This window comes from Nipponia nippon, unplaced genomic scaffold (assembly GCF_047370975.1).
Source record: "Nipponia nippon isolate SJK-2023a ecotype South Korea unplaced genomic scaffold, ASM4737097v1 scaffold_35, whole genome shotgun sequence".
Classification (NCBI taxonomy): Eukaryota; Metazoa; Chordata; class Aves; order Pelecaniformes; family Threskiornithidae; genus Nipponia; species Nipponia nippon.
Genome location: NW_028262353.1, coordinates 3,341,561 through 3,364,623, shown reverse-complemented (window position 1 = coordinate 3,364,623; position 23,063 = coordinate 3,341,561). Strand labels below are relative to the sequence as shown.

General features: G+C 67.9%; 2 protein-coding genes across 34 annotated transcripts; both read left to right on the top strand.

The window, feature by feature from the left end:
• Nucleotides 1–700: 700 nt before the first annotated feature.
• Nucleotides 701–12,682, top strand: LOC104015549 (GRIP1-associated protein 1). Of its 26 annotated transcripts, none has more exons than XR_015707747.1 (28): nucleotides 855–985; nucleotides 1,336–1,434; nucleotides 2,006–2,105; nucleotides 2,419–2,475; nucleotides 2,556–2,631; nucleotides 2,775–2,922; nucleotides 4,861–4,959; nucleotides 5,043–5,109; nucleotides 5,193–5,254; nucleotides 5,329–5,355; nucleotides 5,912–6,019; nucleotides 6,403–6,544; nucleotides 6,872–6,963; nucleotides 7,385–7,432; nucleotides 7,747–7,778; nucleotides 7,908–7,955; nucleotides 8,049–8,148; nucleotides 8,541–8,633; nucleotides 9,240–9,332; nucleotides 9,416–9,493; nucleotides 10,199–10,285; nucleotides 10,764–10,820; nucleotides 10,905–11,004; nucleotides 11,352–11,464; nucleotides 11,874–12,011; nucleotides 12,092–12,166; nucleotides 12,261–12,388; nucleotides 12,460–12,682. XR_015707747.1 is itself a non-coding variant. In XM_087771195.1 (28 exons), exons 6-28 carry the CDS (start codon nucleotides 2,779–2,781, stop codon nucleotides 12,529–12,531), a joined length of 2,019 nt encoding a protein of 672 aa, XP_087627321.1. In that variant the 5' UTR covers nucleotides 859–985; nucleotides 1,336–1,434; nucleotides 2,006–2,105; nucleotides 2,419–2,475; nucleotides 2,556–2,631; nucleotides 2,775–2,778; the 3' UTR covers nucleotides 12,532–12,682. The 26 variants fall into 26 exon arrangements, 24 of the variants coding, with proteins under 24 accessions (XP_087627319.1, XP_087627325.1, XP_087627323.1 ...); XM_087771195.1 differs by having other exon boundaries at nucleotides 859–985; nucleotides 11,355–11,464; nucleotides 12,092–12,185; XM_087771194.1 differs by having other exon boundaries at nucleotides 859–985; nucleotides 12,092–12,185.
• A 127-nt stretch (nucleotides 12,683–12,809) lies between these two features.
• On the top strand, nucleotides 12,810–23,054 carry TBC1D25 (TBC1 domain family member 25). Of its 8 annotated transcripts, XM_087771157.1 has the most exons (17): nucleotides 12,810–13,158; nucleotides 13,516–13,625; nucleotides 13,706–13,857; nucleotides 14,078–14,199; nucleotides 14,448–14,651; nucleotides 14,740–16,431; nucleotides 19,510–19,644; nucleotides 19,889–19,975; nucleotides 20,649–20,745; nucleotides 20,841–20,879; nucleotides 20,999–21,049; nucleotides 21,143–21,308; nucleotides 21,458–21,500; nucleotides 21,573–21,726; nucleotides 22,121–22,456; nucleotides 22,595–22,703; nucleotides 22,789–23,048. In XM_087771157.1, exons 1-17 carry the CDS (start codon nucleotides 13,075–13,077, stop codon nucleotides 22,919–22,921), a joined length of 3,714 nt encoding a protein of 1,237 aa, XP_087627283.1. In that variant the 5' UTR covers nucleotides 12,810–13,074; the 3' UTR covers nucleotides 22,922–23,048. The 8 variants fall into 8 exon arrangements, 6 of the variants coding, with proteins under 6 accessions (XP_087627283.1, XP_087627284.1, XP_087627285.1 ...); XM_087771158.1 differs by lacking the exon at nucleotides 19,889–19,975; XM_087771155.1 differs by lacking the exons at nucleotides 19,889–19,975; nucleotides 20,649–20,745 and adding an exon at nucleotides 17,575–18,031 and having other exon boundaries at nucleotides 12,813–13,158; nucleotides 22,789–23,054.
• The last annotated feature ends 9 nt before the right edge of the window (nucleotides 23,055–23,063 follow it).

Below are 23,063 nucleotides of genomic sequence, written 5' to 3'. Positions count from 1 at the left end.
ATCGTGGCTGACATCGAGTGGGAGCCGCCTGGCGGGGGGACCCCTGGGGACACCCCCAGTGACCCCCCCGGGGACCCCCCTGGAGACGCCCCCGGGACCCCCGCAGATGCCCCTGGCACCTTCTACTGCCTGAAGAGCCAGCCCCTGCCCCACAGGTACCCGTGACCCCCCGGCCCCCCCCGGCCCCTCGGCCCCCTGCTGCCATTAACCCCCTTCTCTGCAGCGCGGGGCCAGCCCCCCCAGCGGCCATGGCGGCCCCCCCCGCCGCCCCCCTCCTCCCGGGTGCTGCTGCGGCAGCAGCTGATGCGGGCGCAGGCGCAGGAGCAGGAGCAGAGAGAGAGGAGGGGCCCCCCTGGCCCCCCCGGCCCCGGCCCCCCCCGGCCCCTCGCCTGCCATCGCCGTCGGCGCCCCCCCACCCCGGGCGCCCCCCCATGTGCCCCCCGAGGTGCTCAAGGTGAGACTCCATGGAAAAGGAGGTGGGGGACGGGGCCCTGATGTGATGCTGGGGGACTTTGGGCGGGCTGGTGTGTGCTGGGAAATGGGGGACCCCAATGGGGGGAAATAGGGGGGCAGGGGGGGATATGGGGTGCCCAGGGCAGGGGGATATAGGGGGCCCAGGGCAGGGATATGGGGGGCTCTGAGGCTCGGGGTGGGAGTGGGCTGGGGGAGCAGGGAGGGTATGGGGGACCCCAGGGCAGGGAGATATGGGGGCGTCATGCTGGGAATTGGGGGTCTCTGGGGCTCGGGGAAGAGGGAGGCTGGGGCCCCTTCAGCCCTGAACCCCCCTTGTGCTCCCCAGGTGCAGACCCACCTGGAGAACCCCACGCGCTACCACCTGCGGGCGGCCCAGCGGCAGCAGGTCCGGCAGTACCTCACCTCCGCCCTGGGCCGGGGCCCCCCCAGCCCCCCGGGGCCCCCCCCGGCCCCCCCCGCCCCCCACAGCCCCCTCGCCCTGCTCCACATCGGCCCCGGCTCCGAGAAGGAGGTGAGGGATGAGGGAGTGCTCCTGGCAGGGGGGGGATGGCGCAGGGAGGGGCTGTGACGTCCCACGGGGGGGGGCTGCGATGTCACGTGGGGGGCCGTGATGCAACGCGAGAGTACTGTGATGTCAACCCTGCAGAATGGGGTGCGGTACTGGGGGGGTGTGAGGTGGCATGGGGGCAGTGAGGCAATCCTGTGATGTCATACGGAGCCGCCGGGCACCAGGCGGGGAGCGGTGACGTGATGCCTGGGGGTGGTGATATGGTACAGGGGGCATGAACGTTGCCCCCTTGGGTCTGAGGTGATGCTGGGCAGCTGGGATGGGGATTTGTGGTTTTCTCCACCCCTCTGCAGATCGATGATGTCATCGATGAGATCATCAGCCTGGAATCCAGCTATGATGAGCTGCTCAGCTTCGGTCCGGCCGAGGGCAGTCTCCAGCTCCCAAACACGGTGTGCCGCCCCTTTAAGGGCCTCGGGGGGTGGGGACTAGTGCAAGCAACGCCCCTTCACATGGGAGGGGGCGTGGCAGGTGCAAGCCCTGCCCGACACGCCTTATTGGCCGGAACCACGGTGTGGTGTGGCTTAGGCAGAGCCCGGCTGGGGGGAGTGGCTTGTCATAGCCCCGCCCATTGGAGCCATGGGGGCGTGGCCTCCACTCCATATAATGCAGTGGGATTTGTGGGGGGTTCTTGCCATATAAGGGCAGAGGTGGTGCTGGGTGGGTGGGGCCTGACAGGTGGGCGTGATCTTTGCTGCATGTGGGCGTGGTCTGCCCCTCCCAGCTAGTCATGAGAGGGTGGGACCTGCTCAAGGGGGTGTGGCCAAAATGGGCAGGACTTGGGGGTGAGTGGGTGTGGTTAATAATGAGGGGCATGGCCTCTGAGCCTGTGGGTGGGGCCTGCTCACCTCCCCAGCTGGCCAAGGAGGGAGCTGGACCCACTTGGGGGGGGGAGGTGTGGTTTGGGCTGGGTGGGTATGATCTGTGGGGGCGTGGTCATGCCGACCCCGCCCTCCCCGGCAGCTGCCTGCCCCCGGGCCCCTCCTGGAGGTGTTCAGTCCCCCCCAGGGGGGCAGCAGCTCCTGCCCTGCCGAGCTGCCCCGCGTCAAGGCTGAGCTCTCAGGTAGGGGGGTTGCTGGGGGGCTGGGAGGGCCTGGGGGTGTCCCTATGGGGCCGGGAAGGGGCTCAAGGTGTCCTGTGGGGTGGGGTCCTTATGTGGCTGGAAGGGGTCTGGGGGGTGTCACTGTGGTGGGGAGGTGACCCAGGTGTCTCTGTGGGGTATGGGAGGCACAGGGGGGAGGGCTGTGGGGCAGAAAGGGTTTGGGGGGGTCCCTGGGGACTGCCTGTGGGGCAGGGAGGCTCAAGGATGTCTTTGTGGGGTGGGAGGGGTCAGGGTCCCACCTTGAGGGGGTTGACCACTGTTGTCCTGTCCCCAGAAACAGAGGCAAAAGCGCTGCTGAAGGAGCGGCAGAAGAAGGACAACCACAACCTGAGTGAGCTGGGGGGCGAAAGGGGGGGCTGGAGGGGCCTGGGGGGCCACCGTGGGGCTGACGTGTTCCCCTTCCCCCTGCAGTTGAGCGGCGCCGACGGTTCAACATCAACGACCGCATCAAGGAACTAGGGACTCTCATCCCCAAATCCAACGACCCGTGAGTGGGGGACCCCGCTCCCCAAGGGACCCCGTCATCTGGGTGGGCGCTGGGGACCCCACGCTGGGTCCTGGGAGGGACCCTCGCATCCGGGGGTCCCCATGGCGGGCACCAGTGGGACCTAGGCATCCCGATGCCGGCAGGGAGATGCGCTGGAACAAGGGCACCATCCTGAAGGCCTCGGTGGATTACATCCGCAAGCTGCAGAAGGAGACGCAGCGCTCCCGCGAGCTCGAGCTGCACCAGCAGCGCCTGGAGCAGGCAAACCGCACTCTCCAGCTCCGTGTCCAGGTCTGGGGGGGCTGGGGGGCAGGGGCCTATGGGGCTGGGGAGGTGGTTTATGGGGCTGGGAAGGGTGGGATTGGGGGCCTGTGGGGCTGGAGAGGAGCTGGGAGGCTCTGTGGGGGTGGGAGCAGGGGCAACAGGGGCAGACTGGGGGTTTTGGGGACTTCACGTGTCTGGGATGGGTAGAAGTGGGAGGCTGTGGAGGGGCTATGGGGGGGCTATGGGGGCATTATGGGGTTGTCAGTCACCTGGAGGCAGGTGCCCATGGGGTCAGGGGGAGCAGAACCAGGGGAATGGAGGTGTTATTGTGAGGCTGGTTGGGCTGATCTGGGGTCTGGGGGGATCGGTGGGACTGGGGGGTATATTGGGGTCCATGGGTCACTGAACCCCCCTGTCCCCCCAGGAGCTGGAGCTGCAGGCGCAGCTGCACGGGCTCCCCCTGAGCCCTCCAGCGGCACCAGCGGCCGAGGGGGGGTGCGAGGAGGCCCCCGGGGGTCCCCCCTTCCCCCCAGGGGGTCCCCCAACTCCCCAGTGCCTCCTGGACCTGGCGCTGGCTGACGACCTGCCCCCAGGGCTGGGCCTGCCCCTAGGCCTGGGGGGGCCCGAGGGGAGCTTGGATGACATCCTGATGGACGACGGCGGGGGACTGTCACCCCTTGGCCCCCCTGGTGCCCTCCTTGCCTCCCCCGAGCCCTCCCGTGCCTCCAGCCCCCGCAGCAGCCTCAGCATGGAGGACGACTCTTGAGTGCCGCCTGCGCCACCCCTTTAAGGACCCTCGGGCGCGGCCCTTTGAAGGACCCTCCCCACCGCATGGCCCTTTTAAGGACCCCCATGCACCCTTTGAGGCCCCCCCACGTTTCCCCCCCCCCCCCCGCCTGTTTCAGATGGGCCCCACAGGGTGCCGTTTTAAGGCTCTTAAAATGGGCAAGCCCTTTTGAGAGATGTCACTGACCTGTGAAGGTGGTGCCACTGTATTGCCCTTTTAAGGTGCCCCATTGGTGGGCCCCGTTAAAGGACCTCGGCTGGGCAAGGCCCTTTAACGGAGGTCCCTCCGTGTGGCCCTTTTAAGGCACTGGCATGGGCCCCACGTAGGTGTGGCCCTTTAAGGTCCATGCCTGGTGTGGCCCTTTTAAGGTTTCACTTCAGCCCCGCCCTTTCAAGAGGCAGCCCCGCCCCATGGGGAAAGCCCCGCCCCTCAGGGAAGCCCTGTCCCCGCCCCATGGCGAGGCCCCGCCCCGGCTGGCCCCGCCCCTTTCCTGGCTCTCCTGAACCAGTGGGCTCCTGGGGGCTGGGCCCTCAGCTATGAAGCCCCGCCCTCCCTACTGTCACTCTCACACTGCCCCGCCCACCGCACTAACACCCCCCTCGGTTCCCGCCCTCTTTTAGACGCCCCGCCCACCGGCCCCACTTAAAGGGACCGCCCCCCCCCCCCCCAATTTTGTACGGAAAGCGTCACGTGGGAAATAAACGTTTGTTAACGAGGAGCCACCCGGTGCTGGGGGACGGGGCCTATAGAGCCGGGGGGCTTATAGAACTTCTATAGGACTTGTAGCACCCGAGAGGACTCTATAGAACCAGGGGAGTCCCTATAGGGCCCATAGCACCCAGCGCGGCCTATAGGGTCTGTAATACATGGGGGGGGGAGATCTATGGACCTTATAGAACCAGGGGGGTCCCTATGGGGCCTGTAGCACCCAGGGGGGGCCTATGGACTCTATAGCGGTGGGGGACAATCCGTGAGCCTCGTGGCCCGCGGGGGGGCGCTGCATAGGCCCTATGGTGCCCTGGGGGCCCTACACGGGCCTACGCTGCCGGGGGGGCCTGTACCACCCGCCGCGCCGGACAGTCTCTATGGTCCCTGTGGGGCCGCTCTGCCCGCCGGGGCGGCCCCGAGCTCTATGGCCGCGGCGTGACATCACTTCTGCGTCTCTACGGCTCTTTCAGGCCCGCCAGAGCGTCCGCTTCCGGCCCCGCCCCGCGGGGTCCTCCCGCGGCGCCAAGATGGCGCAGGCCCTATCGGCCGAGGAGTTCCAGCGGATGCAGGTGGGGCTGGGCCCTGGCCAGGGCTCTCGGCCCGGGGCTCTCGGCCCGCCGCCGCCCCGCTCACCCCGCTCCCCTCCTCCCAGGTGCAGCTGCTGGAGCTGCGGACGGAGAACTACCGCCTCTCGGACGAGCTGCGGAAGAATGGCGCCGGTACGGGGGTGGGGTGGGATGGGATGGGGGGCCTCGGGCGGGTGGCCCGACCGCCACCTCCCTGACGGCCCGTGTCCCCCCAGAGCTGTCGGGGCTGCGGCAGCGGGTGCAGGCGCTGGACAAGGACCTGGCCAAAGCCAACAAGGTGAGGGGATACCCTGCCGCGGCCTCTGGCCTGCCCCCCCCGGCCCCGCCGTGACCCCCTCCCTTCTTTTGCAGGCCCTCAGTAAGAGTAAGAAGGCGCAGGTGGGTGCTGGGGGGCTGCTGGGGGCTCTCTGTGGCTGCTGGGGGGGTCCTGGGGGGGGGGGTCCTGGGGGGGTTCTCTGTGGCTGCTGGAGGAGGGTTGAGGGATCCCTGGAGATACTTGGGGGTGCTGGGGGGCCCTAGAGGGTCTCTCAGGATACTAGGGGGTGTTCTTGGATGTGCTGGGGGATCCTGGGGGCTCTCTAGGGGTGCTGGGGCGTTCTTAAGGGGTCCCTGTGAGTGCTGGTAGGGTCCCTGGGGTGTCTACAAGGGTGCTGGGGGGTCCTAGGGAGTCTGTAGGGATGCTGGGCAGATTCCTGGGGGTCCTGGGTGGTCCCTGGGGAGTCTCTAGGGGGACTGGGGGGTCCCAGGAGATCTTGAGGGGCTCCTGGGTGAGTCCTGTGGATCTTCATAGAGTCTATGTAGGTGCTGGGGGGTGCCAGGGGTCATTGTGGGTGCTGTGGACGTTGCTATGGGATCTGGGGGGGTCTGCAGGGGGCCTGCGGGGAGTTCTGGGGGTCCCAGCCACAGGGTACCAGTGGTGGGAGCCCCCCCCCAGGAGGTGGAGGCACTGCTGGGGGAGACGCGGATGCTGCAGGGGAAGCTCCAGAGCCAGGAGGATGATTTCCGTCTCCAGAACAGCACTCTCTTGCGTGAGCTGGCCAAGGTGGGGGCCCTGGGCCACCCAGGGGACCCCAATGTCCCCTAGGCCATCCCATGAGTCCCTAATGCCGCCCTGAGCCTCCCGCTATCCCCTTAGATGTTGCTTGGGGGTCTCTAATGTTATTCTGGGGGGTTTTGCCTTACTGGGGGGGGGGAAACCAGAGGGTCCCTGGGGGTCCCCAGTGTCACTTTCGGGATCTGGGACAGGGGTGTGGTGTGTCTCTTGGTGTCATTTTGGGGTCCATTTGGGTGTCCAGTGTCACCACGGGGGCTCTGCAACCCCTTGTGGGGGGTCTCGGAGGGTCTCTTTGGGCCCCATGGGGGTTCCATGGTCCTGTGGGGGGTCTGGGGTGTCCCATGGGTGCCTGACCTGGGAGGGGGTCCCAGCTGTGTGCGCAGATCGAGGCACTGGAGGAGGAGAACCGGCAGCTGCGGAATGGGGGGCCCCCAGCACCCCCCCGTGACCCCCTGGCCTCCGTGGAGCCCCCCCATGATGGGGCCACCGGTGACAGCGGGACACCTACAGATGGTGAGGGGGTGCCTGGGGGGGGTGTGTTGGGCTCTTGGGGCAGGGGTTGACGGTCCCTGGGGGGTTTGGGGATGTTCTGGGATCCTTCCTGGGGGATGTTGGGGTCCCAGAGGTCTGGGGGGGGGCTCCATGGGGGAGTTGAGTGTGTGTGTGTGGCTCTTATCATTGTCCGTGCAGCAGTATGGATGCTTATGGAGCGGAATATTGGGTGTCTATGGGGCATAGGGTGCCTATTAGGTGGATATGAGGATTCTGTGGGTCCCTATGGGGCTGGGGGGGTTTATGGGGCCCTGTGGGGCACCGTGGATCTGACTGCCACCCTCACAGTCCCCCCGGAGCCCCCCAAGGAGGTGCAACTGGCAGAGGAGGGGGCCGGGGGCGACACTCCTGCCAGGGAACCCCCAGCACCCACTGCTCAGGTATGTTGTGGGGGGAGTATGGGGGGCTCGGAGGGTCTATAAAGGATTTGGGGGGGCTAAAGAAGGTTCAGAGGTATGAGCGAGGGGAGTTTTGGGAGAAATATGGGTGTGTGGGGGGTAGTTGTCGGGGGGAATGGATGTGGGGAAAAATACAGATTATAGAGGAGTGGGGTTTGGGGGTCTATAGGGGATCAGGAGGATTGTGGGAGGATATGACAGACAAGGGAGCACGACGCATAGCGGGGTTTGCGTCCGTTTAGGGGTTGTGAGTTGTGATAAAAAGAGCTTCAGAAAAACATAGAATAAAAGTAAAGTTGAAAAGAGAAAATAGTTGGATGGATCATAGAGATGTAAGAAACTACGAACAGGAAATGTATAGATGAAATAGAGATGATGGAAGGGCTCTCTGGGGATCTCACAGGGTCTCTTGCAGGCGGAGGTGGCCCAGCTGCAGGCAGAGGTGGCCAAGGTAAGGTGGGGGACCGTTTTGGGGGGCTCCTGAGGAGGATTTGGGGGCATTTGGGATTTGCGGGGGGGGTCCTGTAGAGGATTTGGAGGGTTGGAGTCCCAGAGGGATTTGGGGGCTCCTGGGGGACCTTAGTGGAGTCTGTGGGGACTTTTGGGGTCTCAGAGAGCTCAGGGGGAGTCCCAAAGGGATTTGGGGGTGTCTGAGGGGTGTCCCATGAGGATTTCTGGGGTCTCAGAGGGGCCTGGGGGCACCTTGGGGGTTCTGGGGGTCATGTCTCCTCCCCTCACACTGATTTGTGTGTCCCCCCTCGCTAGCTGACGGAGCAGCTGAGGAAGAAGCAGGAGAGGTGAGAGCGCCCAAATGCCTGGGTCCCCCTGGGGGGGCCTGGACACCCGAGTTCTTTTTAGGGCACAATGTGGGTTTCTCTAGGGTTTTTTTTGCCTATTTTTTGCTTCCCCCCCCCCCCCCCCCCCAGTTTACTCCAGCTGCAGGCAGAGAAGGAGACACTGCTCAGGGACAGTCGGTGAGTGGCCCCTGAGGGTCATGGGGGGGCCCAGGGTCCCCCCTGGATGCCTGGGACCCCCCCTGGACTCCTGGGTCCCCCTGTGCACCCCAGGACGGAGGTAGAGGAGCTCCGGGCCCGGCGGGACGAGGAATTTCGGGAGCTCCAGGCCCAGAACCAGCAGCTGCAGCAGGAGCTGGAGGCTGCGGCCCAGGTGGGGGCACCTGGGGGGGCACCCTTGGGTGTTGGGGGTTCCTGAGGGGCAGCTTGGGGTCTTAGGGGTGCCCCATGGCATTGTGGGGGTCCTGGGGGACTCCCTGAAGGAGCTGGGGGGCACTTGGGTGTTGGGGGGGGCTCCTGGGGGTCACCCTTGGTGTCAGATTTCCTAGGATGTTGGAAGGGCACCCTATAACATGGAGGGGGGGGTGTGTGTCCAGCCCCTTATGGCCCCATGGGGGACCTATAGTGTCTATACAACGCTGTGTGGGAGCTGATGGCCCCAGGTCAGCCTTGCCTGGCTTTGGGCAGCCTGGAGCAGCTCTATACGGCCCCGGGCAGTGCTGCCGGACCCTATAGGGCCCTATAGAGCGCTGTGTGGGGCGACAGGCAGAGGTGGGGCTGCGGGAGCGGAGCGGGGCCCTGGCCCAGGAGCTGCAGGAGGCCCAGGCACAGCGTGATGCCCTCGACGCCCAGCTCCAGGTGGGGCTGGGGTGGGGCTTGGGGGTCCTGGGCGGGGCGGTTGGGCTCCCCAGGATGCCCCTCATCTGGTCCCCAGGGGGTTGGGTGTCCCTGGGGGGTGGTTTGGGGTCCCCTGGGGGGGTTTAGGGTCCCTGGGAGTGGTTTGGGGTTCCCTTGGGGGTAGTTTAGGGTCCTTGGGTAGACTTTGAGGTCTCCAGTGTGCTTCTCACCCTGTCCCAGGGGAGTTCTGGGGATCCATGGGTGGGTTTAAGGCTCCCCAAGGTGCTCCTGACCACATCCCTGGGGGGTTTGAGGGTCCCCTGGGAGGATTTGGGGTCCCAGAGGTGCCCTGACCCCATCCCTGGGGGGTTTGGGGGTCCCCTCGGGGGATTTGGGCTCCCCAAGGTGCTCCTGACCACATCCCTGGGGGCTTTGAGGGTCCCCTGGGAGGATTTGGGGTCCCAGAGGTGCCCTGACCCCATCCCTGGGGGGGTTTGGGGGTCCCTGAAGTGCCCCTGGCCCTGTTCCTGGGGGGTTTTGGGGCCCTGGGAGCACTTGGGGTCCCCGAGGTGCCCCGTCTGCGCCCCCGCTGTCCTGGGATGCGTGTGCAAGGTGCTGCACCCGCAGGCGTGTGCGGGGGAGCGGGACGGGCTGCGGCGGCGGCTGGCGGAGGCGGAGGACGCCCGTGGGGAGAGTGAGCGGGGCCGGCGGCAGGCGCAGGTCAGCCCCTCCCCCCTGTCGTGCCCCCCTTGGGGTGGGGGTCCCCCTGCCCACCCCGGCCCCACCCAGCCCCATCCCCCCAGGAGCAGCTGGAGCGGCAGGCACAGGAGCACGCGGCAGCCGCTCGTGCCCGGGCAGAGGAGCACCAGGCCGAGCTGGAGGTGAGCACCCGACTATAGGGGATCCCCCAGGTGTAGGAGCTGCACAGACCCTGGGGGGGCTATAGGCACCCCCGCAGAGCTATGGGGACCATAGGAATACCTACAGTTTTCTAGCAATTCCTATATCCCTATAGCGATCAGAGGGATTGTGAAGAGTTTCGGAGGGTCATCCGTGTTGTGGTGTTCATATAGCTCCGCGTGGTGACGCGAGGATCCCTAGGTCGTTACAATGTCTGTTACAGTCCTATAGAGGACGTAGAAATTCTTGAGGCGACGCAGAGGCCATAAGGATCCTTGTGGCTCTGTGGGGTCCTTGGGATGCTACAGGGTTCAGGGGGACTGTGGGAAGCTGGTATCGTTCTGCGTGGAGGTATAGGTGTCTTATAACGTTACAACAGCTGTGGATATCTTTTCTGCATTTTAACTGCTCAATAGAACATTATAGGGCCTGTGGCAGCAGACTCTATACGACCCATAAAATCACCTATGGCTCTCTAGAGACTATAGAGACCCACAGATGCTGCAGAATCTACAGGAACCCCGTAAAGAGTTGTATTGATCCGGGGATGCTGTAGGGACCCCACCAGACTTACAGAGTTTGTAGGGGTACCTGGGATGCTATAGGACCCGTGCCCTCTCCCCCGTGGCCCTGTAGAGCTCTATAGGTGCTGGGACTGGGTGTGACCCCCCCCCTGCTGTCCCCAGGGACGTGTGGGGGAGCTGCAGGCAGCGCTGGGGGATGCTGAGCGGCAGCGGGAGCTGCAGGAGGCCGAGGGCCGGGCGCTGCGCCAGGTACCCCCAAATCCACCCCTGCAGGACCCCCAGAGCCCCCCTGTCCCCCTGAGCCCCTCCCTGAGCCTGCGGAGACCCCCTCACTGCCCCCCGGGAATCCCACATACCTCCATGGGATCCTCCACCTCTCCTGGGACCACAAGGAATGTTGCTGGGACTCCCAGTTCCCCTATGGAGGGGCCCTTTGATCCCCCCACCAGAGATTCTGAGATGCCCAGGTACCCCCCAGGACCCCCAAATCCCCTCCCAAAGTCCCCACGCTCCTCTGGGACCCATCACCAAATTCTTCCTGCCCCCCACGCATGCCCCTGCGTTCCCTCTGAGCCCCCCCAGCGCCCCCCAGGCTCCCCTCAGCACTTGCAAGTACTCTTTTGGACCCCCAAATCCCCCGCAGGAGCCCCCAGACTCCCCTCAGTAGCCACAAGTCTTCTCTGGGCCCCCGCTACGTCTCTTCCTGACCTTCTCTGTCCTTCTCCAGGAGCTGAAGGATGTCCGGGATGGGCAGCGCATCCTGGAGAAGAAGGGCAGTGCTGCGGTGAGGAACCTGGGGGCAGGGGGGCAGCTGGAGGCCAGGGTCCCCTGCGGGACCCTGACTCCGCCCCGTTGTCCCCCCACTCAGCTGAAGGACCTGAAGCGGCAGCTGCAGCTGGAGCGGCGCCGGGCCGACCGCCTACAGGAGCGGCTGCAGGAGCTGCTCGCACCCACCCGTGCCCGCACTGGTCAGCTGGATGCTGGGCTTCCCTGGGGGATTGGGGGGGGTTCCAGGCACTGGAGTCTGCTTGAGGGGGGGCTCCTGGATGCCTGGGTCCACTCAGGGGGGCGGTCCTGGGTCTGTGGTTTGGGGGTTACTGGGGTGTCCGGGTCTCCTGGTGGGAGGAAAAATGGGTGCTGGGGGGTCTCCTGGATGCCTGGGTCCCCAGGGAGGGGGTGACAGGGTCTCCTGGGGGGTGTGGGGTAAAGTAGGGGTGCCCAGGGATGGGGTGCTGCTGTGGTGCAGCCGGGCGGGGGGAGGGTGCCCCAGAGGGGTGAGCTTGCCCCAGACGCCTGGGTCCCCTTTTTGCCCCAGCAGGGCTGGAGGAGCTGGGGCTGGAGGGGGGGTCCCCTGGGCGGGGGCCGGGGGGCGACAGCAGCAGTCTCTCCTCCCTGGGTCGTGATGGCTCTGCCCCTGGCAGCACCAAGGTGGGTGTGGCCTGGGGTGAGGGGCGAGGCCTGGGGTGGGGTTGTCTGGCTGGGGGGGCTGCTCCAGGGAGGGGCTATGCAGGTGGAGCCAAGGTGGGGGCATGGCTACAGGTGGGGGTGGGTGTGGCGGGGGGTGTGGCGGGGGGTGTGGCGGTGTGGCGGGGGGGGTGTGGTGGTGTGGTGGGGGTGGGTGTGGCGGGGGTGGGTGTGGCAGGGGGCGTGGCAGTGTGGCTGGGGGGTGTGGCTGGGGAAGGTTGGGGTCATGGCAGGGGGTGTGGCTATGTTGTGGCTGGGGTGGGGCCATCCTGGCCCCTCCCCAGTTGGGTGAGGAGACTGGGGTGGGAGGTGGAGTGTCTTGTGGGTGTGGCCTTGCCGTGAGTGCAGCCCCCCTGACTCTGTCCCCCTGTAGTCGGGCTCAGGCAGCCCCGGGGGGGGCAGCGGCGGCGGGGGGGTCCCTGGCGGGGGGGGCCTGTCCCCCGCAGAGGTGGCGGAGCTGTTCCAGCGCCTGGCGCAGAGCCAGCAGGAGCGCTGGCTGCTGGAGGAGAAGGTACTGGGTGGGACTGGGCATCACTGGGAGGGGCTGGGGGTAGCACTGGGGGGGGTTACTAGTGCCCTTCCCCCCCCCAGGTCCGTCACCTGGAGGTGAGCAGTGCCTCGATGGCAGAGGACCTGTGCCGCAAGAGCGCCATCATCCAGAGCTTCGTGCGTGACAGTCGCCTGGGTGAGCCCCGGCCCCCCGCGCCCCTGGCCCCCCTGCCACCACCCCCGCTCACCCCGGCTGCGTGTGCCCCCCCAGAGGCGGCGGGTCCCCCTGGTGCCCCCCGGCGGGGCGCGGGGCCAGGCGAGGAGGGGCTGCGGGAGATGAACAAGAAGCTGCAGAACATGCTGGAGGAGCAGCTCACCAAGAACCTGCACCTGGGCCAGGTGGGCGGGGCGCGGGCGGGGCGCGGGGCGGAGCCTGGGGCGGGGCCGCTGACCCCTCCCCTCTCCCCCAGGACCTGGAGGCGCTGTCGCAGGAGCTGGCACGGCTCAGCAAGGAGAGAGCCGCCCCCCCCGGGCCCCCCTGAGCCCCTGTGGGCTCCGCCTCCCCCGCGGGCCCGGGCAGCCGCCGGGGACGTTGCCCTTTTAACGAGGGGGCGGTGCCCCTTTAAGGGGGGGAGCCCGCATGCGCCCTTCTCGGTGTCCCCCCTTCCCTTAATAAACGCGATGTGAACCGCTGCCTCTTGCGTCATTGCCTGCGTTTGGGGGGAGGAGGGGAACGATGACGTCACGGCGGTTCCCGCTGCGCCGCGCGCTGCCTGTGCGTCCCCGTCTGCCGTCGCGGCAGCGATCGCTCCGCCCAGTGACGTCACTTCCGGGCGCTAACCCGGATGTTGTTGCCGTCGCCGCGGCCGCAGGACGGGGACGATCGCGGCGCCGCTCCGGCTTCCCCCCCCTCCCCCATGCCCCCGCGCCCGCGCCTTCCACCGAGGGGGGCGCGGCGTGGAGCCAGCACGGTGACGTAACACCTTTCCCCCCGGTTTCCCGGTAGGGGGGCGGTGGCGGCACGGACATCCCCCCCTCCGTTCCCGTTCTGCGCCTGCGCGGAGCCCCCCCGCCCCGCCCCCGCCATGGCGGCGGCGGGGGGCGGGGCCTGCCCGGGGGGCGGGGCCGCGCTGGAGGAGGAGTGCGAAGTGGTGCGCGTGCGCGTCAAGGTGAGGGGCGGGGGGGGGGGTTATGGACGGAGGGGGCGGGGTTAAGGGCGGAGGGGGCGGGGTATTGGCGGAGGCGGGGCGCCTCTTAGTGGGGGGGACCATCTGTCGCGGGGGGCGTGGCCAGTGGTCGCCGGCGGGGGGGGGGTGGTTGCCGCCGATCGGGTCACATGGGGGGCGGTGGCCACTGAGGGGCGCGGAGGGGGTTCTCACGCTGAGGCGCTGTTGCCGGGGCGACGGGACGCGGCCGCCATTTTGGGCAGCTGTGAGGGGCCGGGCCGGAGGCGGGGGGGGCGGCTCGGGGGGCTCTGGCCCGGCCCCCGGGTCCCCCCCGCCGCGCCTGGCTGACGCTGCCCGCAGAAGAGTGAGGGGCTGCTGCCGCCCGAGTTCCGCTCCTTCGCCGTCGACCCGCAGATCACCTCGCTGGACGTGCTGCAGCACATCCTGGCCCGCGCCTTCGACCTCCAGGGGTGAGCCCGGGCCCCGCCCCGGGGCCGCCTGATCCCCTGGGGGTGCCTCGGTTGCTGAGTGCCCCCTCGCATCCCCTCAGGAAGAAGAGCTTCTCCGTCAGCTTCGTGGCCCGCGACCCCCAGGGCCAGGAAACCTTCGTGCCGCTGCTAAGCGATGGGGACCTGGCAGCCGCCTTCGCCTGCGCCCGGCCTGTCCTGCGCCTGCGCCTTGATGTCCGGCCCCCCGCTGAAAGTGCGTGGGGACCCCCGGGCTGAGGAGGGTGGTGGGACTCAGGCAGCTGGGACCCAGGGAGCTCAGTGGAGTCTCTTGTTTTAGAGAGGGGAAACCCCAGCATCCCCAGGGGGGTGGCTGGCGGGGGACCCGGGTGTCCACCCCCTTAGGGTGGGTGTCAGGAAGAGGACCTGGGTGCCTGGGTGCCCAGTGGAGGGACTCAGGCATCTGGGTGCTGCAGGCCCGCTGCTGGAGGACTGGGACATCATCAGCCCCCGAGAGGTGGCAGCGGCAGAGCCCCTCCCCGAGCGCCGCTCGCTCCTGGCCGCAGCACTACCCTTCACCCAGGCCCTGCTGGCACAGGTGAGTAGGACCTGGGCGTCCGGCGGGGCCCTGGGTTCCCCCACCCTGCTGAGACCTGCACTTCCTGTGCTCCCTTGGCCATCCCAGTTCCCTCCCAGTGCCTCCCAATGCTCCTAGTTCCTCTCAGCACCCTGTCTATGGTGCTAGTTGCTCTCTAGTCCCCTCCCAGTGCTTCCAGTTTGTCCCCGCCATAGCTCCCTGCACATCCAGCCCCCCCTCCGCGCCGCTGGTGACCCGTTTCCCCACAGGTGGGCCGGACACTGGCCCGGGCGCAGGCAGCCCTGGCGTGGCCTGAGGGGTCTCCTCCCTCGCCCCCCCCACCGCCGCCCCCCTGCGCCCCCCTGAGTGATGCTGACCTCCGCACCTACCTGGGCCCCGGCGGGCGGCTGCTGCGGCCCCACGACCTGCGCCTCCACGTCTACCATGGCGGCATCGAGCCTGGCCTGCGCAAGGTGGGTCCCCCTGGCTTTCCCCGGTCCCCCTGCCCAGGGTCTGCCCGGGGCCCCTGACCGCCCCCTGCCCCATCTCCCCTCCTCCCAGGTGGTCTGGCGGTACCTGCTGAACGTCTTCCCGGCGGGACTGTCGGGGCAGGAGCGGCTGGCCCACCTGCGGCGCAAGGCAGGCGAGTATGCGGCGCTGAAGGCCCTGCTGGCCGCCCGGGCGGCCCCGGCCGAGCTGGCACTGGTGGGGGCGGCTGTGCGCAAGGACGTGGTGCGCACCGACCGGGGACACCCCTATTTCGGGGGCCCCGAGGAGGGGCACCCCCACCTGGCTGCCTTGCAGGCTCTGCTCACCACCTTTGCCCTGGGCCACCCACGCCTCTCCTACTGCCAGGGCATGTCGGATGTGGCCGCCCCGCTGCTGGCCGTGCTGGACGATGAGGCCCAGGCCTTCCTCTGCTTCTGCGCCCTCATGCGTCGCCTCGGCCCTCGCTTCCGCCCTGGCGGCCGGGGGCTGGCCCGCGCCTTTGCCCACCTCCGACGCCTCCTGCGCCGTGCCGACCCCCCGTTCTGGGCCTTCCTGGCCGCCCGCGGTGCCCACGACCTGCTCTTCTGCTACCGTTGGCTGCTGCTGGAGCTCAAGCGGGAGTTCGCCTTTGAGGACGCCCTACGGGTGCTGGAGATCACCTGGAGCTCGCTGCCGCCCGCCCCGCCGCCCCCCCCGGATGGCATCCCCCTCCTAGGTGCTCCCCTGGGGCCCCGCCGGGCCCGCCGAGGGCTGCGTGAGCGGCGCGGGCTGCGGCCCCGGCCCCCGCGCCGGCGGCGCCGGCAGCAGGGGGAGAGTGAGGCCCCTGCAGAGGTGGACAGCGGTCGAGGTGGCCATGAGGCCTGTGGGGATGGCCAGGAGGGTCCCAGGAGATCTAGTGACATCCAAGATGGTTCTAAAGCTTCCGTGGATGGCCCAGAGGCTCCTGCAAGCTCCATCGATGACCAAGAGAAACCAAAGAGCTCCAGCAACGTCCAAGAGGGTGCCGAGAACTCCAGGAACATCCAGAAGGATCCTAAGAGCTTTGGGGATGACCAAGAGGGTCTTGAGAGCTCCAGCAACGTCCAGGGTGGTTCCAAGAAATCTGGGGGCAACCACGAGAAGCCTGAGGTCTTTGGGGATGTCCAGCCTAGTCCTGACGGCTCCTGGAATGACCAAGAGGATCTGAAGATCTCGCGGGACGTCCGCGGCAGTGCCAAGGTCCCTGGGGATGGCCAGGGTGGCCTTAAGGCTTCCGGGGAGGTCCAAGGTGGTGCTAAGGTCCCCAGGGGCATCCAAGAGGATCCCAAAGTCTCCAGTGATGGTGGCCAAGACCCTGATGGTCCCAAGGACACCAGAGACGACCCCGATGTCTCTAAGAAGGTTGACCAAGACCTTGGCGTTCCCAAGAAGATCAATGAAAGCGCCAACGCTTTCAGGGAGATCGGAGAACAACCAAACATCTACAAGGCGGTTTGTGGAGACCGTGATGTATCTAAGAAAGCTTGTGAAGGTCGCAATATCTCTAAGAAGGTACGTGAAGACTTGAATACCCTGGAAAAGGTCAGCGATGATCACGGCGTTTCCAAGAGGACTGGGGGAGACCCTGACATGCCCAAAGAGATCGGCAAAGACCCCAAAGAGATCGGCAAAGACCCCAAAGAGATCAGCAAAGACCCCGAGGTCCACAAAGAGGTTGGTGACACCCTCAAAGAGATTGACAACGCCCCCAACTCCCCCCAAGAGGTTGGTGAAGACCCCGGAGAGGTATGTGATGACCCCAGCGCGGGCAGGGAGGCTGCTGACACCCCCGAGGACCCCTGGGGGGGTGGTTGGGCCTGGGAGGACTCATGCTCCTCTTCCTCCTCCTCCTCATCCTCCTCCTCGTCCTCGGAGGAGGAGGTGGGTCTGGAGGACGACGGGGCACCGCTGCCACCGCCAGAGGAGCTGGGGCAGGGGAACCCCTTCCTCCTCTTCCTCTGCCTGGCCATGCTGCTGGAGCAGCGGGAGGCCGTCATGGCGCGGGCCGGGGACTACAACGAGGTGGCCATGCACTTCGACCGCCTGGTGCGGCGCCACCACCTGCCCCGCGTCCTGCGCCGCGCCAAGGGGCTCTTCGCCCGCTACTTGGAGGGCTGGGGGGGGGCACCCCCGGGGGGGCCTGCCACGGGCTAGGGGCGTCGGGGGGCTGGGGGCGGCCCAGGGGCCCTGCTGGGACCCCATGGGGATCTGGGGACCCCATGGATACCACATGGGGACCTGTAGCTCCTCTTTGGGGGCCCCTAGGCCACCATGGGGAGCCCTAAGTCAACGTGGGGACAAGTAGGACAATGTGGGGACCCCATAGGCATCCCATGGGGACCTGTAGGTCCTCTTTGGGGACCTCTAGGCCACCACAGGGAGCCCTAGGTCCCTGTGGGGGTCCATAGGACAATGTGGGGACCCCACAGACATCGCAGAGGACCTGTAGGCTGCCATGGGGACCCCATAGGCATCCTGGGGGACACATAGATCCTCTTTGGGGACCTGTAGGCCACTGTGGGGACCTGTAGGGCACCACGGGGACTGTAGGTCCTCTCTGGGGACACAGAGGCCAATGTGGGGGCCTATAGGGCAGTGTAGGGACCCCACAGATCCCCCAAGAGGTCCCATAGGTCCATTCTGGGTACCTGTAGAGCAGCATAGGCACCCCATAAATATCCCCTAGGTCACCTTGGGGACCTATAGGCCAACATGAGGGCCCCATAGACACCCCTGGGGACCTATAGACCCCCTGGAAGCCCACAGATCCCCACAGGGGGTCCAGAGACACCCCAGTATGGACCAGTACAGCCCAGTGCCTCCCCTCTGGGGTTCTACATCACCTTGGGGCATCCGAGTATAGACCAGTACGGACCTACAACATCCTAGCTGGGAACTCCTGGATCTACGTTGTCTTGGACCAGACCAGTATGGACCAGGAAGGGTCTGGGGGCCCAACTGGGAGCCCCATGTATGCATCGCCTTGGGTCAGAGCGGAATGGACCAGTACAGCATCCCAGCTGGGATCACTGCATTGACATGGCCTTCAGCCATCCCAGCATGGACCAGTATGGACCAGTACGGCAGCCCAACTGGGAGCTCTTCACCCCTGTGGCCTTGTGTCCTCCCAGTACGGACCAGCACGCACCAGTACAGCATCTTGCCTGGGATCTCTTCACCCGCGTGGCCTTGCGTCCTCCCAGTATGGACCAGTACAGTGTCTTGCCCGGGATGTCTTCACTTGTGTGGCCTTGTGTCCTCCCAGTATGGACCAGTACAGCATCTTGCCCAGGATCTCTTTACTCGTGTGGCCTTGCATTCTCCCAGTATGGACCAGTATGGACCGGTAGGGCGCCCCGACTGGGATCTTAATGCACATGTGGGTTCTCCCAGTATGGACCACTGCGACCCAGTTTCTGCCTGCCCCCCCACCCCCCACCCCTGGGTGCCTTCTCATCCCCCTCCTTATTTATTGCCCCCCTTCCCCCCCTCCTGCGGGAGGGACCCTGGCATCCTGGGGGGCGACCCAGGCGTCCGGGGATCTGTGAGGTGCCGAAGACGCGAATAAACCTGATGCCCATGACTGTTGTTTGGGGGCTCCCAATATGAACTGGGAAGGGGTGTGGGGGTCTGGTTTGTACTGGGAAGGGAAATGGGGCTCCCAGTATGAAGCGGGGGTCTCCCAGCGTGGACTGGGGAAGGGTAAGGGGTGTCCCAGTCCACACTGGAAAGGGATAGGGGCTCCCAGTATGGACTGGGAAGGGGCTGGGGGCTCCCAGTATGAACTAGGAAGGGGTTGCCGTCTCCATTGCAGGGTGGGAAGTGGAGGTTCCCGGACGCCTGGGTCCCCAGCTTGGGCAGGGGTGGGGAGGGGCAGTACTAGGATCTTCCCAGTGCCCCCCAGTCCCTCCCAGTATCCCCAGTTTCAGTCTCATCGCTGCCTGTGTTGGCTGAGGCTGCTCCCAGTTCCGCCCCCATCCCTCCCAGTTCCCCCAGTCCCCTTCCAGTTCCTCCCATTTCCTCCCAGTATCCCCAGTTTCAGCCCTGTCGCTGCCTGTATTTGCAGAGAGGCTGCTCCCAGTTTGTCCCAGTCCCTCCTAGGTCCCCCTCATTCCTCCCAGTCCCTCCCAGTTACCCCAGTTCCCCCTCCCAGTCCCTCTCAGCCCGGAGGTGACGTCCCCACCACCATGGGGCCCTGGGTGCTTCCGGGCGGAAGCAGCCTCTGCGAGGGACCCAGGCATTTGGGGGGGCACCCAGGCGTTTGGGGGGGTCCCAGTCCTCGAGGGGAGGCACCCAGGCAGCCAGGGGATGAGCCGGGGGGGTCGGGGAGGGGCCCCGGGGGGCGACAATGTCCCCTCGGGGCTGCTGCAGCAGCAGGAAAACCTGCGGCTCTTCGAGCTCCTGGGCCGGAAATGTGTGGTGAGGGGCCGAGGGGGCCTGAGCGGGGGCCGGGGGGCTCACTGGGGACTGGAGGGGCCTGGGGGGGGCAGCTGGGGGTCCCATGGGATCCTGGGGGGCTCCTGAGGGGGATTTGGGGGGCACTTGGGGGCCTCATGAGGGCTAATGGGGAACTGGCGGGGTCGGGGGGGGAGCTGGGGGTCCCAGGGGGCCCCTGAGGGGGATTCCTGGGGGCCTGGAGGGGGCTGGGGGTCCCGTGGGAGGGTCTGGGGGGTCTGAGGGGGATTTGGGGGGTCCTGGGAGGGAAACACGGGGCACTGGGGGGTCTTGGGGGGCCCCATGGGGAGCTTGGGGGGCCATAGGGTGGTTTGGGGGGGGGGTCTCAGGAGGGATTTGGGGGGGTCCGTGCCCACGGTGTCCCTGCAGACGCTGGCGACGGCAGTGGTGCAGCTGGTGGTGGCAGAGCCGGGGGGGACCTGGGCCAAACGGGGATGCGGCGTCGCCTGCCTGGTGCGGGACAGCCCCCGCCGCTCCTACTTCATCCGTCTCTACTGCCTGGCCGTGAGTGGGGGGTCCCGGGGGGTCCCGGGGTTGGGGATTGTCCCTGAGGGTGTCCTGGGTGAGGGGAGTCCCTGGGGGTCCCTGGAGCTCAGGGGGTGTCCCTGAGCATCTCTCAGGGCTGGGGGGGGGTTTTGGGTGTCAGGGAGGTCCCTGGGGTTGGGGGAGGTCTCTGTGGGTCTGCCGGGGCCGGGGGGTCCCCGGGGGTCTCTCGGGGGATCCCCGGGTGCCCCATGCCGTGGTGCAGGCCGGGAGCCTGCAGTGGGAGCAGGAGCTGCACGGGGAGATGGGCTACGCCGCCCCCGCCCCCTTCTTCCACACCTTCACCTCCCACGTGAGTGGGCGGGGCCAAGGGGAGGGGGCGGGGCCAAGGGGAGGGGCGGGGCCAAGGGGAGGGGTGACTCTGGGGGCTCCTGGTTGCGGGTGGGGCTGACAGGTGGGTCTCTGGGGGCGGGGCTTAGGGACAGTGGGTGGGGCTCCAGGGCTGGGAGCTCTGGGGTGGAGCTAAGGGGCTGTGGGAGGGGCTAAAGATGTTGGGGTGGGGCCTGTGGGTGGGGCTGAGGGCACATGGGTGGGGCCAAGGGGTGGGGCTGAGGGCACTGGGAGGGGCTGAGAGCAATGGGAGGGGCCAAGGGGTGGGGCTGAGGGCAATGGGAGGGGCCAAGAGCACATGGGTGGGGCTAAGAGCACATGGGAGGGGCCAAGGGGTGGGGCTAAGAGCACATGGGAGGGGCCAAGGGGTGGGGCTAAGAGCACATGGGTGGGGCTAAGAGCACATGGGAGGGGCCAAGGGGTGGGGCTAAGAGCACATGGGAGGGGCCAAGGGGTGGGGCTAAGAGCACATGGGTGGGGCTGAGGGCAATGGGAGGGGCCAAGGGGTGGGGCTAAGAGCACATGGGTGGGGCTGAGGGCAATGGGAGGGGCCAAGGACACATGGGTGGGGCCAAAGGGTGGGGCTGAGGGCAATGGGCAGGTCCCCCGGGGCAGCCCCCTGATTGGCTGTGCAGGAGGGCCGGGCGGGGCTGAACTTCGCGGATGAGGGGGAGGCGGCCGCCTTCGAGGAGCTGGTCCAGGAGCGGCTGCGCCGCCGCCAGCAGCGGGCGGGTGAGAACGCGCCCCTCGCGATGCACCGGGGCAGCCCCCCGGCCCCGGCGCAGCCCCCGGCCCCCCGCTCACCCCCTCTCCCCTCTCTCCCCCAGAGAAGCGGCAGCTCCCGCCCCCACCGCCCCCCGGCGATGGTGAGTCCCCCCCGTCCCGAGGGTCTCGGGGGGCCTGACGGGGCGGGGGGCAGAACTGGGGGGACCCAAGGGGACGCCGTGGGGTGCGGCGCCAACACCCTCTGTCATCGCCCCCACAGAGCGCCGCGGGAGCCTGCCCCGGGCCCCCATGGCCACCGCCGACGGCAGCAGTGAGTGCCTGCCCCACAGCAGGGTCCTGCAGCCCCACAGCAGGGTCTCGCTGCCCCATAGAGAGTTTCTTATCCGGGTTTTGCCCCTTGCAGCCCCCTCGCTCCCAGCTGTGCCCATCGCCAACCCCGACATCACGGCATCCCGCTACCGGGGGCTGCCCAGCCCCACAGGACCCACGGCGAGCCCCACAGCCGGGGAGCAGAAGAAGGGCCGCAAAAAGATCTCCAAGGCTGACATCGGGGCCCCCTCTGGCTTCAAGTGAGTCTCGGGGGGGGGAACGTGTGGGGCTGTGGGTATGGATGGGGCGGAGGGGACCCCACCACGGGTTGAGGGGGCACGCGTGGGTATAGCCGTGGGGCAGGAGGCCCCCCCGCAGGGCAGCCGCTCACCACCCGCCCCCCTTCCAGGCACGTCAGTCACATCGGCTGGGACCCCAACAATGGCTTCGACGTAGGTGGCTCCCACGTGTGTCCCCCCAGCGTGGGGTGATGCCGTGGGGTGACACCAGTGTGGGGTGCACAGGTGGCAGCGCTGGACCCCGCCCTGCGGGCACTCTTCGCCCGGGCCGGCATCAGTGAGGCGCAGCTGGCCGACGCCGAGACCTCCCGCCTCATCCACGACTTCATCCAGGGCCGTGGGGGGCTGCAGGCCGTGCGGGAGGAGATGCGCCGGCAGGGTGAGCCCCCCACGCCTACAGGCACCCTGGGGGGCCGTATGGGCCTTCCCGCACAGCCCCGCCTGGGCGTTATAGGATCCATATGCCCCCCCCCCCCCCAAAGATTTCAAGGGTCCTGTGCTCCCCCATGCAGCCCCCTCAATTATAGGGTCCATATGGCTCCCGCCGTATAGGATCCATACGCCCCCCCATTACAGTGTCCATACAGACCGCAACCCGTTCCAGGATCTATCTGCCCCCCGTGACAAGGTTCATGGAACCCCCTCCTTACAGTGTACAGCCAGCCTCCCCGTTACAGGATCCATACCGCCCCCCCCGTTATAGGACCCGTGCACCCCCCTCCCAGTGCAGGGTGCTCATTAAGGCACTAATTAACATCTCTCTCCTCCCACAGGTCCCCCTCCCCCGCCGGGCCGGGGGGCACCCCGCCCCCCCCGCCCCCCCGCCGGCCCCCCCCCGCAGCCGCTCGGGGCCGCTGCCACCGCCCCCTGGAGGGCCCCCGCCCCCCCCCGCGGCGGCCCCCCCGCGGCCCCGCCCTCCCGCCCCGTCGCCCCGCCCCCGCCCCGCGGCCCCGCCCCCCGGGCGCCGCCGCGGCCCCGCCCCCTCCACCGCCCCCCGCCCCCGCCGCCCCCCCCCCGGCGGCGGCCCCGGCCCCGGCGGCCCCCCCGCGCCCCCCCCGGCCCGGGGGGCTCTGCTGGACCAGATCCGCCAGGGCGTGACCCTGAACAAGGTCAGTGGCGTTGGGGGCCCCATCTCCCGCGCTCCCCCGGGCTGGCATGGCCGGCGGGGCGGGGCCGTGGTGCTGGCGGCCGTGGGCCGGGGTCCCCGCCGTGGGGCAGCCCTGACCCCCCCCCGTGCCCCCCCCCAGACCCCCGAGGTCTCCGAGGGCGGCAGCGGCGGCGGCCCCAGCTCCGGGGGGCTGGTGGGAGCCCTGATGGACGTCATGCAGAAGCGCAGCAGAGTCATCCACTCCTCGGGTGAGCGCCCCGCGGCCGCCCCAGGCGGGGGGGACACGGGCACCCCCCCGCCCGCGCCCCCCCCCCTGACCCCCGCTTTCCCCAGACGAGGGCGAGGAGGGCGAGGAGGAGGAGGACGACGACGAGTGGGACGACTGAGGCGACCGCGACCCCGGCTTGAGCCCCCCCGCCCCAGCAGACGGCAAATAAAGGGACACGCGCCTGCTCGCCCTGATTAATTACCGCTATGAACGGCTAATGAGCGCTTACAGCGTCGGGCAGAATCCGGGGAGGGTGCGGCGGGGGGAGGCCCCGCGGCCCGAGCGGGGCGGGGTCCGGCGGAGCGGCGGGGAAATGGGGCAAAACCGGCCCTTTTCGGGG